This window comes from Vulpes vulpes, chromosome 3 (assembly GCF_048418805.1).
Source record: "Vulpes vulpes isolate BD-2025 chromosome 3, VulVul3, whole genome shotgun sequence".
Classification (NCBI taxonomy): Eukaryota; Metazoa; Chordata; class Mammalia; order Carnivora; family Canidae; genus Vulpes; species Vulpes vulpes.
In genome coordinates, this window is record NC_132782.1 from 144,511,419 (window position 1) to 144,530,359 (window position 18,941).

General features: G+C 38.1%; 1 protein-coding gene across 1 annotated transcript in view; it reads left to right on the forward strand.

Moving 5' to 3' along the window:
• Positions 1–15,058, forward strand: part of PIGK (phosphatidylinositol glycan anchor biosynthesis class K) — a 110,336-nt gene extending 95,278 nt beyond the window's left edge. The window contains exon 11 of the mRNA XM_026004729.2: positions 13,856–15,058. Within this exon, the coding sequence (XP_025860514.1) occupies positions 13,856–13,972 (117 nt within the window). The 3' untranslated portion in view covers positions 13,973–15,058. The remainder of the gene's footprint in view (positions 1–13,855) is intronic.
• Positions 15,059–18,941: the final 3,883 nt, after the last annotated feature.

An 18,941-nucleotide genomic window follows, 5' to 3' on the forward strand; every position in this document is an offset into this window, starting at 1 on the left:
AGAAAATTTGGAAACACTTCAGTAATTATTTGTTTTAGATATTTTTCTCCCTCCCCACTTGGGACTCCAGTTGCCCAAATGTGATTCTGCTTGATATGGTGTTTATTCTTTTTCCTGCTCTTTTTCTTTCTATGCTTCATTTTGAATAATGTCTGTTGCTATCTTAATAGTTCTCTGCTAATCCTCCTGTAGTGTCTAACCCGTTAATTCCTTTGAGTATATTTTTTCATTTCATATATCATATTTTTCATCTCTGGAAATCCTATATAGGCCTTATTTATGTATTCTCTTTCTCTCTTCATGGGTTCATGTTTTTCTTTACATCCAATTTATAATAGCTATCTTAAACGCCCTGTCAACTAAATCCATCATCTCTTTCATTTATGACTCTATTTCAGTTGATTGATTTTTCCCCTGGCTATGGGTCATATTTTTCTCCTTTCCATGCCTTTTTTTTCCCCAATGGATCCTAGATATTTTAATTTTTGTTGTTGTTGTATTTTGGATTTTTGTTTTATTCATGTAGCAGTGCTAGATTTTGTTCCAGTATCCGTTTGATCCCTTTAAGGACTGCTTTTGAGTTACCTGAGGCATATCCAGAGCAGATCCTTCTTTGGGAGGTAGGGTGGGGAGATAGCCCCAGTATTTCTGATTTATTCTAATTTAGACCCAGTATGAGCTGTGACATAATGCTCTGCATATTATGAAGTTTAGGAAAGTGTTTGACCTGTTGCTTTTGGTGTTTTGTGTTGTTTTCCTCTACTAGCTTCTTGTTTTACATGGAGAGATAAACATTGGGCAGAAGACTCCAGAAGGCTCTCTGCAAATCTCTGGAGGTCTGTCTCTCTGCTACCCTCTCCTCTCCAGTAGTCTCTGCCCTGCAAATTCTAGCTACCCAAACCTCCCTGAATTTGAATCTGTATCCCCTCAACTCAGCAAGACTACCAGGTTCTGTTGGGGTCCCCCTCCTTGTACTGCAGCTTGGAAGCTTTCTTCAGGCAATAAGCTTGGGCACTCAAAACATTCATCTTACTTGTTTCCATTCTTTCAGGGGTAGAAAATGCTGCAGATTGTACAATATCTGAAAACCATTGTTCCTTACCTTCTGTATGATTTTCTAGTTGTTTGGAATGGACCAATAGTTCCCGTAGCATTTAACCCTACATGGGCAGAAGCAGAATTCTGATTACCCCTTAACAGACACAGATAAATAACTATTGATAAATGTACCTTTATTATCTATTTGTGGGAACAGTGGGTTCTTAATTTAAGAACTGAAAAATAGATTCATTCATTTCAAACTTCAAATTGTTTTCACATTTTTAAAATAATTTCTTAAAATTTCTCACCAGGTATTCTTAAGATAGATTGTACTGTTATTTTATTAATGCAATTCTTAATTTTTTTCCATAAATAATAAAACCAAGAGTATAAACTAGTAAATCAGAATTTAATATTTGAATGTATTTCTTATTTTCAAGCAGAAAATAGTATGTAACTAAGATAAATCAATTGCTCTATTATATTTAAAGCTTAGGAGACCTTGATAAGGTACAGAAACAGATACCCCAGACATCATGGTGTGGTGGAATCACACCCACCAATTGACTATGCTATAAGATAGGAGCCAATTACTGGGGACTAGAGAAAAAGAAAAGAAATGAATTCTTCCTGGGGTATGAGAACAGGATTCCCCTGGAGATGACGTTTGAGCAGGGTCTTAGAGAATGAATAGATATGGAAGAGTAGGAGGAATTAGAGTAGAATATTTCATTCTCTTCACTTCTGTTTTTTAAACGTATACAGTTAATATCTTAATCAGTTATTCACCCAGGGAACAGTTACCAGATGTGATGAATGGTTTCATTTCAAGTCTCTTTTGTAATTAGTTTTCTGTTGCTGTGTAACAAAGTTAGTGATTTAAAAGCATTATTATCTCAGTTTCTATGCTTTCTGCGTCTGGGCGGAGCTTACCCTAGCCCCGTGCTCAGGGTCTAACATCAGAGGTCCGACATCTTTGATGAAGGTGTCAACTAGGAAGGCAGTGGCATCTGAGGCTCACGGCCCTCTTCCAAGTTTACTGGTTATTGACAGAGTTCAGTTTCCCGTGGTTGTAGGGCTGACTGAGGCCTTCAGCTCCCAGAGGCTGCTTGCTTTCCCTGCCTGTCCTGCTCTTCACAACACAGCTGTTTGATTCTTCATGAGCCGCAGGAGCATCTCAGTGGGTTCTAATATATCTCTGTCTTTGACTTCTGTCTCTGATATGTAAGAGTCTCTTTTAAAGGGCTTACCTAATCAGGATAAGCCTCCCCCCCCCCAGAATAATCTCATTTTTGATCAGCTGAAAGTCAAATGATTAGGGACCCCAATTATATCGTCAGAATCCCTTCATCTTTTCTACGTAATGTAACCTAATCGCAGAAGAGAGACCCCATCAGATTTACAAGTTCTGTCCACACTCAAGGGGAAGGGGCTAGACAGGGAGTGTACACTAGAGAGAGGGAATCTGGAGGCTGACTTAGAATTCTGCTGACCAGAGTTTGATTTATACTATTAATATAATTTGAAGAGTACAAATTATATTTATAGAGATACAGATGGACTGGAAGTACTAATAAACCACCACATATCAAACAGTTGAAAACAGCTATTTTCTAAAATAATTAGAATTGTAGCTTCAGTGTACTGTATTTTTTTCCCTTTACTTAAAATATAGTTTAACTGAACTGATTGATCATTATATTTTAAGAAAAGAATCTCATTGAAACCTCATTGGAAGTTTTTTATTTGTTTCCCAGTAAATATGTACAATTTTGAAAATCCTCAGTTTCCACTTTTTACATTAGATCTATGCTCTGAACTATTTTGCAATTCTACGGTAATGTTCTCCTAGCAACATGAAAGGGGAGACTGAATATTGTGCACAATTGGCAGTGCAGTGTTGCTTAGCTACCTATCTTTTTAATTTGAAATATTAGGCATTTCAATAATAGGTAGCCCTTAAGCTCTTAAGTGTTTGCTCATGACACGTTTGCAGTGTTTTATGTGTGCTTTTCACCTTTGTATTGTAGCTGTTACTGTGAAAGGCTAAAAAAAATAAGAATGTACTTAATAGCAGTCAGTAGACTACTTTAACTACATAAAATCAGTCATTTTATGAGAAGTTCTAATAGGGACACAAGTGAAATTATAAGCTATACTTTAATATGAACCTACCTCAAATGCAGCTGTACTACCAAATGCAATAATTATACCAATCTGTCATTTGATTGCAAGGAAAATCATTGTAGAATGTCTAAAGTATTACCTATAGTTGTTTTAAAAATAGCAATCTTGTTACACTCCAGAAGTATCATTAAATAGTACTGGAAAAGCACTTTATTATATTATGTTGCTGTCATGCTATTCGTTATTTTTCCTTAAAGTAGGATATCAAGTACTAAACAGTATTATTGCAGTGCATCTTCTAATTTGGAAAAGATGAATATATGAAGATTCTTCTAAGTGGATTCTTTTAATAGAAGTTTTTCCTATATGTTCCTCTTACCCCTACACACACACACACAAAATAATTTAAGAAAATACATATCTATTGTAGAAAATGTATTTTCAAAAGTATGGGTAAGTTTAGAGAAGACATTAAAACTACCTAATTCCAGTTTCTCCAAAGAAACATTATTAAGATCTTAATATGGTCCTTTTCTTTGAATATGTGGGGTTTTTTAAATATTTTATTTATTTATTCATGAGAGACAGAGAGAGAGGCAGAGACATAGGCAGAGGGAGAAGCAGGCTCCATGCAAGAAGCCCAATGTGGGACTCGATCCCAGGACCGAATTCCAGATCACACCCTGATCCAAAGGCAGACACTCAACCTCTGAGCCACCCCACCCAGGCGTCCCAACTTTGAATATTGTTATAGAAGATCATACTTCATACTTAATTTGAATTTTGCTTTTACTTTCTTATTATTATAAGTGTGTTTCCAAATCATTAAAATTGTTTGAAAACATTTTTTGATTATTATTTATGTGGATGTACCATATTTCCTGCATTGTTATTTAATATGGATTGTTTTCTGTTTTTTATTATGTAAATAACAGAGAAGAAAATCTTTGTGCAAAACCTTTGTCAGCATTTTTTTTTTTAAGTTTTTAAAACATTTATTCATGAGAGACACAGAGACAGAGACACAGGCAGAGGGAGAAGCAGGCTTCATGCAGGGAGGCTGATGTGGGACTCAATCCCAGGACCTGGGATAACACCCTGAGCCAAAGGCAGATGCCCAACCGCTGAGCCACCCAGGTGTCCCTGTCAGCATTTCTTAATATAGATCCTAGCCCAGAGTATAACAGTTCCTATGAGTGAAAAAATACGAACATTTTGAAGACCTCTAAACATGTTAATAGATTATTTTTCTGAAAAGTTGACCATCCTCATTAACATTTACTAGTTAAAGTTTTAAAAGAGGAAGAAATAGTGAACATATTGTTTTTGATTTGTTTTTATGGTCAAGCAGATTAAGTTTTTTCAGTGTTAATTAGCCATTTGTAATTATTCTATGAAAATTTTCATTTTCCTACTCCATTTATTGATAAATCTTTGTGTCATTGATTTTGAGAGATCTTCATGTACTAAACTTATCCCCCTTTGTGTCCGATTTTCCCATTTATTCACCTTTTGATTTGTACACTTTGCAAAAACACAGAGCTTTCAAATAGTTCTTTTAAACATCTCTTCACATTTTTAATTTTCATTTATTACTTTTAGATTTATAAATCCCTTTACAGTGCAAATTCTCCTACATTTTAACTCCTTTTACTGCATTCACCACCAGTGGGTGGGCACTGACTCAAGCTGGTAGAAACTTCTTGTCTCAAATCCCAACTCACAACTGAACATTTACAGAATGGATCTTTCTGGCCCTTGATGCTTGCTTGCTGTGCCCAAAGGGCATGCATCCTTTCAACAGTATTTCCCAATTGCTACTGTCCTAGGGGGCCAGCAGCAAATGAACAGATGTAAACCTCCACCATTGTGGATCTTCCACTGCATTCCTTCTGCCTTTCCCCAATGCCCGACTTTTCTCATCACCATGACTTCGCTTTGCTCTCCACCAACCCAAATGTAACACGTTGCTCAAGGGCCAGCTCTCCTAAGAAGTCCTTTCTGAGTCAGGTTGCTGGCCCTTAGACTCATCTGTTCTCCCCACAATGAGTTTTCTCTGCCACTGCTTTCCACTGGTACTTTTAACATAGCTGCCATTAGGATGTGTCCCTAGGTGCAACTTCACAAAGAAAATTTAAAAAAATTTTTTTCTACATCTAATATTTCTACATCTAATTCTAAGCCATGTAAAGGGTATTTTTGGTTTATAGTATTGGGCTAGAAACAAAACTGACTTTTTTCAAATGTTAATCCAAAGCATCAGTAAGAATGTTTTCTTGCCCACTGATCTTTGATAGCTTTTATCATGTACTAAATTCTTGGCTACTGGGCTTGATTGCCTGCTTTCTATTCTGTTGCGTTGATCTTTCTATTTTGCATGAGAACAACATTATAGATTAGCTTTATCATATCCTTTTTTGTATTCAGGACTGTTTACTTGTTTTTATAGCATTATTTGGATTGTCTACCTTACATCTCATGCTATGGCTATTTCTATTACTTTGTTTTTTTATTGCTGTTATGAATGGAATTTTTTTTCTGTTCTGCTTTTTGACTCATTTTTGCTAACATTGAAAGATTTTTTTTCATATTTATCTCAAATCTGAGCTCTTTATTCTTCATAATTATTGAGTTGATTTTGTAGAGTTTGTTGATATCTAATCACAGTATTTGCATATGAAAATTTACTTTTCTTTACTAGAAGTTATGTCTAGGTTGGCTGAAAATTCCAGAGCATTATTAAGTAAAAATCTTAACTGTGGATATTCTTGTCACAGGGAAACTATAAAATCATAGTTAAGGAAAAACTGTGGTCACTTTTATATTTAACAAATTAGAATTAAAAAATAAAGCATCTTTAAATATCCTATATTACACTAATTGCTTTGCAAATTTGCCATGAGTAAGTTGCATGAAAATCCTGGGTGAAGTTTATTTTCTCAGCAGAGGGGCCACATTTGGGTAACATTAATTACTAACTTCGAAAGTAAAGGAACTAGACTTCCCATCTAGGTTTCAGGTGGGAGGAGGAAGCTTGGTAAATCAGTCTCTGGCTTCCCCTACTTCATTTCCTGGAGCAATTCCTGGTATGGTGGTGGTGAAGTTTTGGGATATAGGTGAGGTCCGGTGCCGACAACCAAGAAAGAATTCTTGAGATGTCTTTGGTACAAAATGGTTGTTTTATTGAAGCACCAGGACAGGACCCATGGGCAGGATGAGCGGCTGCCCCGGGCCTGTGAGGAGTGGCTGATTATATAACCAGGAGTTGGGAGAGTAAGCAAAAGGGAGATTCCAAAAGGATTTTCGTGTGCTGAGGAGGACCTACAAGATCCTTGGAGGCCTTGCCATTGTCAAGTTAAAGATTGGTTTTCCCTCTAGCAAGACAGTAACATTAAGACAACTGAAGGTTCCTGAAGAATGTCACAGATATCCCACCTTGGGTGGGGGTTGTTTGTGGGATATCAGCTTTGTCCTCAGCTAGCCCTGTACCCTCATCAGTGGCAAGTGGAGTCAGTCTCTTTCCAGGAAGACCATAAGAGAGAGCTGAAAGAGCATCAATATAGTTCCTTTAATGGGAAGGGTGTGCAAAGAACATTCATGAAATTTGCCTTTAGAAGACGTGTAGCAGGTATTTTTCCTGGATGGCTTCCTCAGAGGAGTCTGGCTCTAGAGAACTGTTCAGGTGTGACAGATGCTGGTTGAAGTCCTTTGTGAAAGTTAGATGAGTTAATGGGCCTGGATTTCTCAGTCGGGCAGGGTCAGAAGAGATTATCTTGACAGACCTCCCCCACCTCAACAAAGTTCATGGTGGACAAGAGGTTGATTAGTTGCCCTTATGCTGTTCTTATTTATACCGTTTTGCAGAAATCTGAAGCCACAGTATGAGATGGGAACTTTATTTTCTTATGATAATAAAGGATCAAGGTATTTCCTTCCACATTAATTATCACTTCAGTGGATGTATCCCATAAGTTTTGATGCATAATAAACCACTTTAAAACTTAGTGGCTTACAATAGCAGCCATTTACCTTAGGTCATAATTCTGCAGGTTGACAGTTGAGGTCAAATTTAGCTGGGCAGTTCTGTTTTTTGGCTGAGTTCCCTCATGAGTCTGATAGTCCTGGATTGGTTAGATGGGTCTGCTTCTGGGAGTTGGCTCTTGTCGTGTGGGGGACCTGAGTTCTTCTCCACATGGTGTCTTCCTCCAGAAGCCTTGCCTAGATCTTTTCTCATGGTGGTAGCAGAGGTCTGAGAGAGCAGAAGCAAGCAAAGCCTCTTGAGGCTAGCCTTGGAATTAGGATACTGTTGCTTGTGTTGGATTTTGTTGACCAAAAGATGTCACAAGGCCAGCTGATTCAAGGAGCAAGAATATAAAATGCCTTTTTTTTTTTTTTTTTTTTGGTGAGAGTTGCTGTAATGGCACATTTACAAAGGACATGGATACAAGGGAAGTTGGGAGAATTGGGCCCTGTTTTTTGTCACCAGTCTGCCACAATTAGGTGAGTGAAGGACTCAAAGATATGCTTAGGACACCATTTTCCTCATCAATGTAAGATTTTAATTTTGCTCCCTTTTTATCTCAGCCTGTTGTCCTTGTATAATTTTTCACTTTGTACCATTCTTTAATTTTTGATTTCTTATGCATCTTCATTTAAGTCAATGCCAAATAAAATTTTTCTAAAATTATTTTTTGGTTCCTTATTAAATCTTATTCCGAGATATGTTCTCTGCGTCTTCAGGATATTTCTTTCTCATGTGTGGGAGTGTTTTTACGCATAGACCTCATCGTGTTTTTTCCTTTTTCTTAGAACGCTATTGGTATGTGCCAACAGACTGTGAGGATGCTTCTCACGATCTACTTAGGTTTGAATGCCTTCTTAGATCTGCATCTGAAAAATAATTTGTTAGACATTTCCCATGATTGGCAGGCAGTCATCAAATGTGGTTTTGCTAAACTAAACCAGGATCATCTGCTCCTGTGCTACCTATGCCTGGTTTGGGGGCATTTTAAAAGGATAAAGTGTATGGAAAAACCTATTTCTTAAAATGCACTACTAAAAGGGTTTTTCCTGTTTTTCCTTCTCTTCAGAGCTTTTCAGGTAGATATTGAAACTTCTTAGATGCAGTAAACCATGGTCAGTGCCTCTCTACCTTCTGACTTTTTCTTTACTGGGAATTGTGTTTAAATGGACAAAGAGGGGATTTGCCTCAATTTGCCATTGAGGGGATAGGAATGAGTTACACTACTTGGGCTACCTCATAAAGCTACCCTTCTACTCTTGTAAATCCTATTTCTCTTTAACAGCAGGCAGAAAAAGGAAGAGAGCTAAAGTCTTTTTCTCAGTTGATAGAATTATTGTGTTTCATAGAGCAAGGCAATCCTTTGCATTGTGTGGACTAATCAGAAAACTTTCCCACTGTTAATTTGTTCATAAACCTGATGTGTAGGACTTTCAGATAGTAAATTATCTGAGGTTTCTCATCCAGAGGTTAAATTCATTTTAGTAGGATGTACTCTTGTCTTTCCATGCCTTTATATGTATTCTCCTGAAAAGATGGGCAAGGCTGCAGTGGATGATTCTACTTAAATGGCATGTTAAGCTAAGAGTCCAAGTTGTATTTAATTAATAATTCATTTGCCATTTTTTGTTAATCAGAAATACATAATGAATATACAGTAAAATATGGCAACTGCAAATAGCCATTTTGAAAGCTGAGATTTGCTGCTTTTGTTAGCCTGTACAGTGTTATAATGTTAAGTAAATACAAAATTCCATTATAATTTTGGAGTGATTACATACATTTCTTAGTCCTCCATTATTACATTCAAAGCTCTAGCACTTTGCTCTTCTCACTGGTCCTTTCCTGGGCATTAGTAGTCTAAATATGGGACACATCTCATTGAAGGACCAGGAAGCAGTGCCTCCAGAATTCTCTGAGCCAGTCTTTGGAATAATAGATTAAAATAGCTGCCAGGACCAATCTTGGAAGAAATAATAGTGACTTCCAAAGAAGATGTAGTTATCTTCTTTCTTTCTTTTTTTTTTTTTTTAAAGATTTTATTTATTCATTCATTCATGAGAGACACAGAGTGAGAGAGGCAGAGACATAGGCAGAGGGAGAAGCAGGCTCCATGCAGGGAGCCCGACTTGGGACTTGATCCCGGAACTCTAGGAACACACCCTGGGCCAAAGGCAGGTGCTCAACAGCTGAGCCACCCAGGGATCCCAAAGTTATCTTCTTTCTGACAACTGTTCTAAGTTTCAGATCTAATGATACAACTGTGATCTCAAGGAATCCATCTCATTGGAAAGTAACTAGAGTTTCTAGAGCTGCAGAACTAAGATTGCTATTAAGTACTTGATTATTATTTCAGTAATCTCTAATGAATCAGAGAGCTTAAATTATGTTCACCTTTTTTGTTTTTAAAGCATGAGCTGGTTTAAGTACTACCTGAAAGTTACAGTATTTTTAAACTCTGAAGGTTCACATCACTTGAAATCTTTTATTTTATTTTATTTTATTTTTTTCACTTTAAATCTTTTAGCACTGAAATTCATTAAATTGGTTTATGGAACAATGATCTGTATTATATATTATAGCCTGTTTTTTAAGGCCAGATTTTGACAACATTTATTTGAAATTTTAAAAATTAACCTCTGTGTGTGTGTGTGTGTGTGTTTAAATACCATATAAACCGAGACTCCTGGTTATTGGGGAAAATGTGAATCTCCTTGTTAAGGTTAGTATTCTTAAACTGAATTTCCAAGGAACATCTGCAAACTATTGTATAAAGGTGTGCTTTCACTAATAAGAATGATAATCTTTTCCCTGTTTATGGAAAAGTAATTTTTGATTTTGCTTTTTCAACCCTTTGGCATGGATTACAACTTGTTTGACTAATAGAAAATAAACATGACAAAAAACAAACAGTAGTCAATCATGGATAGTTCAGTCACTTGCCTTTCATTGTCACATGCTTGTGATATTTACCTTACCTATCTTTAATAGAACTATGCTTTATATTAATCTAGATTTTGTACTGGAACAAAGATTTTTCATAGTGTTTCACAAAGAACATTGAGACTTCCAAAAGCTCTGCCATCTGAAATGCCACTGGACTTACCATCTTGTAAGATACTAGAGGGAAACAACTGCGTCATCATCATCATTTCATATATGATCACAGCCATTGTAGAGTTTTGAATAGAAGGTAACATGAAGGTGGGATGCCTTGGTGGCTCAGCGGTTTAGCGCCTGCCTTCGGCCCAGGGCATGATCCTGGAGACCCGGGATCAAGTCCCACATCGGGCTCCCTGCATGGAGCCTGCTTCTCCCCCTGCCTGTGTCTCTGCCTCTCTCTCTCTCTCTGTCTCTCATGAATAAATAAATAAAATTAAAAATTAAAAAAGGGGGGGTAAATAGGCCTCATAACAAAGGATGAGGTGGTCTAAAAAAAAAAAAAAGATAACATGAGGAAGAATTGGATTATAATATTTTTGGTGTTTGAGGAGATTTCTGGAAGGAGGTGAGAATAGACTTAGAGTGAGAGTGGCATGTAACCACTGTAAACAGTATCGTCAGTTGTGTCCATATTATGTAGTTGATTAAAACTCCAATATTATCATCCAGATGAAAATGGTAAGGTGGACTTCTTTCCTATTAGGTTGACAAGTTAATTTTGAATTGATATGTATACAAATTAAAATAACAAACACAAAAGAAAGTTACCTAAAAAGTACTTTGCATTTCATATCATCACTTCTCTAGGTAGGAACAGGTAGTTTATAGACTACTTTTTTAACAAACACATCATTGCTAGAGTTGTGCCTTCATTTCATTCCCAGGAGGTTTATGTTACTATGCCCATTTTATAGATTGAGAAATTCAGCATGGCAAGGTGGCTTGACAGGTAACATGGGCTTTAAGTGTTAAAACTAAACATGGGACCCAAAGCAGCTGATTCTAAGTCCCATGCTCTTTGAACCATACCACACCGAGCCCTCATTTTTTAATTATTTATTTAGTTTTTTAAATTACAAAAGTAATGTGTGCTTAAAACCCAACAATACCTACGTTCATACATATGAGGCTTATATACATATATATACACACATTATACAAATATATATTTGTATTTTAGGGAAATATGTCTAGCAGCAATATGATTGACAGATGGAAAAGAGAGGGCATCTTGGAAGAAGAGAAACTAGTTAGGACACTATTTCAGTAATCCTGACAAGAAATGATAAGAGCTGGAACTAGAGTAGTGGCAAAGGCAGGAGAAAACTTAGAAAGGACAGGCATGATGGGGGAGAAAAACCTGTAAGAATTAGTAACCCATGGAATTGGGAAGGTCTGAGAGATGAAGGAGCTAAGAATGACTTCCATCTTTATCACTTGGGCAACATGAAGATGGCCCTCATGTGGATGGAGAGATGGAAAACAGAAAAGAAAGAACAGAATCAGGTGGAGGACTCAGGAATGAATTTGCTCTTGGCTCTAGTAAAGTTTGTGATCCTTTAGAATATCCAATAGAGATGTCTGTTAATTGTACATAATCCTAGGGATTAGTATAGAGTTCCATGTTAGTGATAAAGATTTGGGAATCCTAAACTGGCTGACAGAGGTCAAAACCAGGTTACAGGTGTCACCCAGAGAGATTATATAAAGGGAGAGAGTCCATATCTGAGGGCAGAGCTCTAGACAACCCTAGCATGTAAGGAGCAAAGAAGACTGAAAAGGAATAGTTAGAGAAGTGGAGGAAAAACCTGGGGAGAGTATCACTGAAGCTAAGAGAGGAGAACTTCAGAAGAGAAGCAAGAAGTTGCAGAAGGATCACCTAATTGAAAACCAGGCATTTCCATAGGTAACGTCTTCATTTATAAAATTAAAAGAAAAATTGAATTCCATTGTATCAAAATATGCTTTTGAATTCTTTTAGTGGGTTTATTATAATGTTGTGTACATTCGGCAACCATCAGATATTTTACAGCATAGATAATAAACATTAAGTAACTACAGAAATGTGGCAGGGTATTACTAGCATGGCCCTTACTGATGAATTCTGGTTGATTTGACTTGATTTGTTTAATATTTAAGCTTGCCTGCCTGCCTCGCTTCCTCCCTGCCTGCCTCCTTTCCCTTTGTAATGTGATAAGTTTAGGATTAAGATCAGGGGGAAGCCTTGGTGGCTCATCTCCTCGTGTGAGTGTGATCCCCGGGGTCCTGGGATCAAGTCCCACATCGGGCTCCCTGCAGGGAGCCTGCTTCTCCCTCTGCCTGTGTCTCTGCCTCTCTCTGTGTGTCTCTCACGAATAAATAAATAAAATCTTAAAAAAGAAAAAGAAGAACATTAGGTATCCTGGTTATGTATGGAAAACCAAAGTATAAGATACAGATCCCTTTAAGAGACTTATGAACCTTTCTTGGCTAGTTTACATGTGACTAAAGCAAATTTCAGATTACAGTTCCTCCTCACTTTATTCTACTCCAAAGTATGATTTTAGGGGTGCCTGGGTGGCACAATCAGTGAAGCCCACCAGCTCATGGGTTCAGCTTGGGTCGTAATCTTGGGGTTGTGGGATGGAGCTCCATGTAGGGCTCTGTACTCTCCTCAGTCTGTTTGGATTTCTCTCTCTCTCTCTCTCTCTCTGCCCCCCCCCCCGCCACCCCCACTCTTTCTCTCTCTCAATAAATGAATCTTTAAAAAAAATATGATTCTCATAACTATCCTTACAATATTGGCCAGCAGTTTATGAGTTTTTATGAGTCCAACTCATAAAAAGATCATAGTCATCGACCTCCAATTTCAGGGACATAATGTAGCTGTTGCAATGACAACTAAATGGAGAGGACTGGTCTGTCTTTCCTCGCTGGACAAAGAAATATACAAGACACTTGGCTGGGTGTTGAGGGGTAGGGAGTAGACAAGGGGATGTAAAATGGACTCAGCCAGACTTTGCCCTCTGGAAGCTTGCAGGGAGATAAATGACATAGATAATTATATTAAAAGAGAGATGTAAGAGTAGAAGGAGCTATACATTCAAAGAAAAGAATATATCAGGTCAGAAATTCTGGATGAGTTGGCATTTCAATTTGTGAGTTTTAAATAGGGAGAATGGAGTAAGGAACATACTGTCTCAAGGGCTTAATATGACCAAAGGTCTGGGCGCCCAAGCAATTATTTGTTGAATATTAGAACAAATGGAATTGAGTGCATTTGTTTTCCCACTGACTTCATGAGTTTATATATATATATATATATATATATATATTTGTCTCGTGTGTGCCAGGCACTGTGGCAGGTGGATGCTAGGAGGTGGGTCCTCCGACCCTCATGGAGCTACAGTTTAATAGGAGAGACAGACAAAACCAACAAACTAATGAATATATAAATTCAAAGCAAGAAGGATTGTTAGGTTACTGAATCGCTCGGGTGAAGAGAGTGATCGGTTGGCTGGATAGGCAGGGAAGCCTCTTTGAAGGAACAAAACGGCATCTGAAACTGATTTTTGTAAGAACCACATTGAAATATTACCCAGTTAGAAGTTTTTTTGTCATTGTTGCTATCCTAATACGTTTAATTTGGCTAAATTACTTCCCCGTCAAATATAGACTGAAATTTCTGTGTTCCATCAGTATCTGATCCATTGTTCACTTTACCGTGTCCTCTTTGTTTTGCAGAAACCAAAACTGAAAGACTGGCATCCTCCTGGGGGTTTTATTCTGGGATTGTGGGCACTCATTATAATGGTTTTCTTCAAAACGTACGGAATCAAGCATATGAAGTTCATTTTCTAGACGTGATGTGTGAAGAAGACTACATGGAAGACTACTACCTTGGATAAAATTTAATGTCATTATACTTTTTAAAAAAATACATTGTTCTTGTTGAATTGGGCACAAAGTATAGGAAACCAAATTTGAGTGAACTCAATATAACTTAAAGTTATTATAACTTAAAGAAAAATAATTGTTAATGCAAATGCTAAGTGGCACTGATTATACTTATTTTTTGTTGTGTGTGTTATTAAAAAGATGGAACAAAGATCAGTGTATATTTAATGGCTATTTTTGAAAATAAAAATTTCCCCCCATCTTAACTTCTTTCCATTCAGAAAAGAAAAAAAACGTGAACACATTAAATGCTCACTAGCCGAGGTAACTTCTTTCAGTGTTTTTGTGTGTGTTCTCCTAGTCTTTTTTTCTATATTTTTTCCCCAAATAGAGATCATATAGAATATTTCATTCTGTAACTTTGCTTTTCATTTTACGATATGTTATCAACCCTTTCCCTCTCCTTGGACATTTTTCAGAACACATTGTCAACGGTTGCACAGTATCCATTTTATGAATGTACAGTAAGTTATTTAACACTCTTCTGTTGTTGGACCTACTTACCTTGTTCTCAGAATCTTCCTTTGGTTTGATCTTTAATGTGTTAATATTTTACCGTCAGCCATTCATGGAATTATGCAGCTTTAATAATAACTAAATATGAAAGAATTGGTTCCTTAACTTACGGTACTGATAGTCTTTGGGACCTTACCTGCTGTCAGTTTATCTGGAAAATGTAAGGCCTTTGAAAATTTCATGTTACTGACTGCTCAAGAGAAACAAACTGTCATTTTTCATTTCTAAGCATTCTGTGATCATGAATTGATTATGTCCTCTTCAGTTTCCATATCTAAAAAGATATTGTTTCAGGGCAGCCCAGGTGGCTCAGCAGTTTAGCGCCACCTTCAGCCTGGGGCCTGATCCTGGAGACACAGGATCGAGTCCCATGTCGGGCTCCCTGCATGGAGCCTGCTTCTCCCTCTGCCTGTGTCTGCCTCTGTGTCTCTCGTGAATGAATAAATAGAATCTTAAAAAAAAGAAAAAGAAAAATATTGTTTCATTCTGTTTAGGGTAAACCTGGTTGGTTTATATACTGCCTGGATCTGTATTTCTGAGATAATCCGTAGAGTGGATGGACTGTATGGAAATTACATGCTTATGCTCCTGCCTTCATGTTTGACTGATGCACCACATAAGGCAGAAAAGACCCTTCTGGTCTCTGAGACGGTGCAAGAGCTTCTATCTTCATCACTGATGTTTTTTATCTTATCACCCATGTTCCTTTCTTTCTCATAACTGGAAATAGTATTGAGATTGTGTTTTGCCACCAGCCCCAGATATTATTTTTTTGCACACAAGGGGGAAAAGCATGCAAGTTAAGTGTGTCCCACAGGATACCTTTTTATATCTTATCTGGTTTTGTTCCAAGAACTTATGTGTTAATAAATCTTTATTCATTACAAAGATCTGATTTATAATTATAGACAACATAAAGAAGACAACTCTTCCTCCACAATAAAACCTCCTAAAATTAGTATTCCTGAGGACTTGTTTGCCTTTTAACACTTAAAATATTACTCTTTAATTGCATGCAAAATGGTCATGCTTTTCACAGGCAAAGGATTAACTGCTATCTCTCAGGTTAGAACAAATGATGTTAAGGCTTTTTGGCAGCTATTAATCTTCATTTTAATTGATCTTATTGGTGTGCTAGAGAAATTCAGGTATTTTATCTGAAAAATGGAGAGGGATTCTTTTGTACACAGAAAGGGGGAAAAGCAAACTTACTCCTGACTAGCCAGATCATAGCAGCACTAAGAGACAAGAAAAGGTTGACCATAGCACGCTGCAGACACTGCCACAAGGTCAGGGACACCGTGGTGGGGCGGAGCTACTTAGCGTCAGAAGGAAATATGATTGATCTTGAGCCAAAGTAATTTAGCTTGAATGTAATGAAACGTACCCTGATGGTAAAGACTGCTGGAAAGTAAAAGGCTTCCTCTTCAGAGGCTGCAGAAGGTGCCCTTCTTAGTTAAAACCAAACTGGGAAAAGTAATACTGGATGTAATATACAGGATTAATTTTGCCCAGGCAGGGTTTCAAAGGGCAGTTATTTCTCTTTCTGTTCCATTATTGAATTTTCAGAATACAGTTAAAGCAGAAAGCTTAAACTATGCTAAATGTTCAGCTCGTAACCATAATCTTTTTTGCATAAAGTATATTCTGCTTTCAATAATAAGTAAATCCTCTGCATGTGGTAAGTGGGTAATATTGTAAGTGCAATTAAATAGTCCAGACTTTAAGTTATTCCATAAAAGCGCATCCTTAAATATATTCTGGAGTCACAAAGAGCTGAACACGGTTAAGAGGTTTTCTTTTTTGTCTTTCTCAGTGTTGTTGTGAGGATCAGATGAGATAATGTTACGACGAAACACTCTGGAAATTGTAAATATATGGCGGTGCTATTCTCCTTATTTTGGCCTAGGAAGCCGCCAATGGAGAAGTTAACGCCGCCGCCGTCCCTCTTCCTGGTGCACGCACTCACCTGTGTAAGCTACTTACTGTGGGTCTTGTTCTCTTCGGTCTTCTTCTTCGCCCCTTGCCAGGGTGTCCTTCAGGGAGACAAGGAAAATAGATAAATGGGTCCTGGCAGACATGGCCTGACCTTTTCGGGGAGGGACAGGATATAATGAGGCTGTTCAGCAAAGGCAGCCCGCAGGAGAAAAAGAAACCAAATGATGTGGATTTTGAAATTATGAAAGACATTCATTTGCAGTTTATGAAAGGGAAATGTAGTTTGGATGCAAAGCTGATTAAGTTGGATCAAGAAAAATTGGAATTAAATACATAAAATAATGCATGCATTTATGGTTTCAATTTTTATATATCCTCAGCTAGTTGAAAGTGATGATTCCCACAACAAGCATAACTCAGCTTGTTTCTGCTTACTGAGTATTTTCTACTATGGTATATGTTGATAACATTCCTTCCATTATGTATGTTGTATAGCAGAGTTACAGTTACTGTGGGAATCATAATTTGAAATTTTGACTCGCGTGTTTCTGGAAATCTCTACAACAAATGTTGCATTAACATAGAACTTTTTCCATTGATTTTTACCAGAATTAAAACCATCTGTAGCAGTTTCTGTTTTAACTTGTGAAAGAAATATTTTATAAACATACCACAAGGTATGGCTATAAAATAATGAGATCAGCGTCCATTTTGGCTTAATGAAATCAGCTTCATGACCTTCTTGTCACATCTTGTACTCGGGGGCATGTACCCCAAAGGAAATGTTCTCCAGTATCGCCATCCTGTTGCCTGCCCTATCTGCACTTGCACTTGCTGTGTAAATATGAAAGGCTTGCAATTCATGGACAGTACACCTGGGCAGTACCCGGTTGTTTTCTCTCAGTCTATGCAAAAATATTTTGGAAATGTGCTATAAAACATTTGGTTTATTTTAACTGTGTGGACCCTTGGATATGGATGGGATTGATGCAGTTGGAGGTGTAGACCAAGAAGACACTGGTTATGAAAAATCCACGTACTTCAAACATAGAAAAGTGGTAACTGTCATAAAAAGGTGCTTACTGTTTCATCCAGGCTGCTTGCAGCCTCGGAGACTTCAGAGGACTTCCAGATTTGCCCACGGAATACCCAGTCATAGGGTCTCCCGGGTGAGGCTCATGTGATGTGTCTCATGTTCTCAAGATCTGACCTTTTCTGGCTAGAAGTGCCAGCTGCCAACTGCTAGAATTTCAGTGACAGCTGGCAGGAGCAATGTAGGACACTTTCCTAGGGGTCATTGAATAAGGTCATAAATGTAAAGCACATCATACAGTGTCTAACACAGGAAATTTTCACCCTTTTGTTCTTTGCTGGGCAGGACTCTATCTAGCTCCTGTCTTGACCTCCACTCTGGCCCAGGGGTCACTCTAAAGAACATCAGCCGTGGTGCTCCTAGACTCTCCGGTTCCCTTCTCTTCCCCAAGCCTTAGTTTTTTAATGTGTTTAACTCCCTCTGTGGTCTGTCCATTTTGTTAGAAACACACCTTTAGCGTGAGTTAATGGACAGGCTCTCCTCAGCCCAGGCCCCAGATGTCTGGATACTAATCCAGTCTGAAGTTTTCCATTGTTCCTCCATCACAGCAGGTACTGCATTCCCAGGAGACACCTGCCCCCCCCACCCCCCCCACCCCATGTTAGTTAGGACTTTGTAAGTTTCGAGTGATAGGAACCCAACTGGAACAAATTTAGACTGAGAAGGGAATTTAACAGGGGGACAGTAGAAGATCTTACATAATTGAGGAGGGGATCTGGCCTGAGCCTCACCGGGGACTGGAATGGCACCCGGATCCTCTGCATTTCTCCTGGAGCCCGGCTTTCTCACATGGCTGGTAACACCGGAGCCGTGTGTCCTGTACTTCGCCATGAAGAGAGAGGAGTATTAGTGTCTTCCTTTATTTCTATTCTAAAAGTCTTGCGGAAGAGCAGGCTAACCTTGCCAGTGTCAAGGATCCTGTCAAGGGTCCTGTGAGCATACCCCTGGCTGTTAGGGCCTCTCCCAGGGAAGGGAGGGACCGTGGACCGCAGGAGCCGCACAGTCACCCTTACTCCCTCCTAGTTTGCTGATCCCGTGTGGTCCGTGGAGCTCTCATCACCCGGGAGCTTGCATAGAAATGCAGAATGTCAGGCCCCACCCCTTAGACCCACGGAACCAGAATCTGCATTTTAACAAAATCCCTGAGGAAATTCTCAAGCACATGAAAATAGAAGCACTGATCTACTTTATCTTCATAGACTAAACAACCCAAGTTTATCCTACAAGGAGACTGTAAAAGCAAGTTCTTGTAAAACAAACAGCCATAGGTAGCATATTTTACAGGTTAATTGGCTTCTCAGCATTATTATTGAGTTCTAGTCAGAC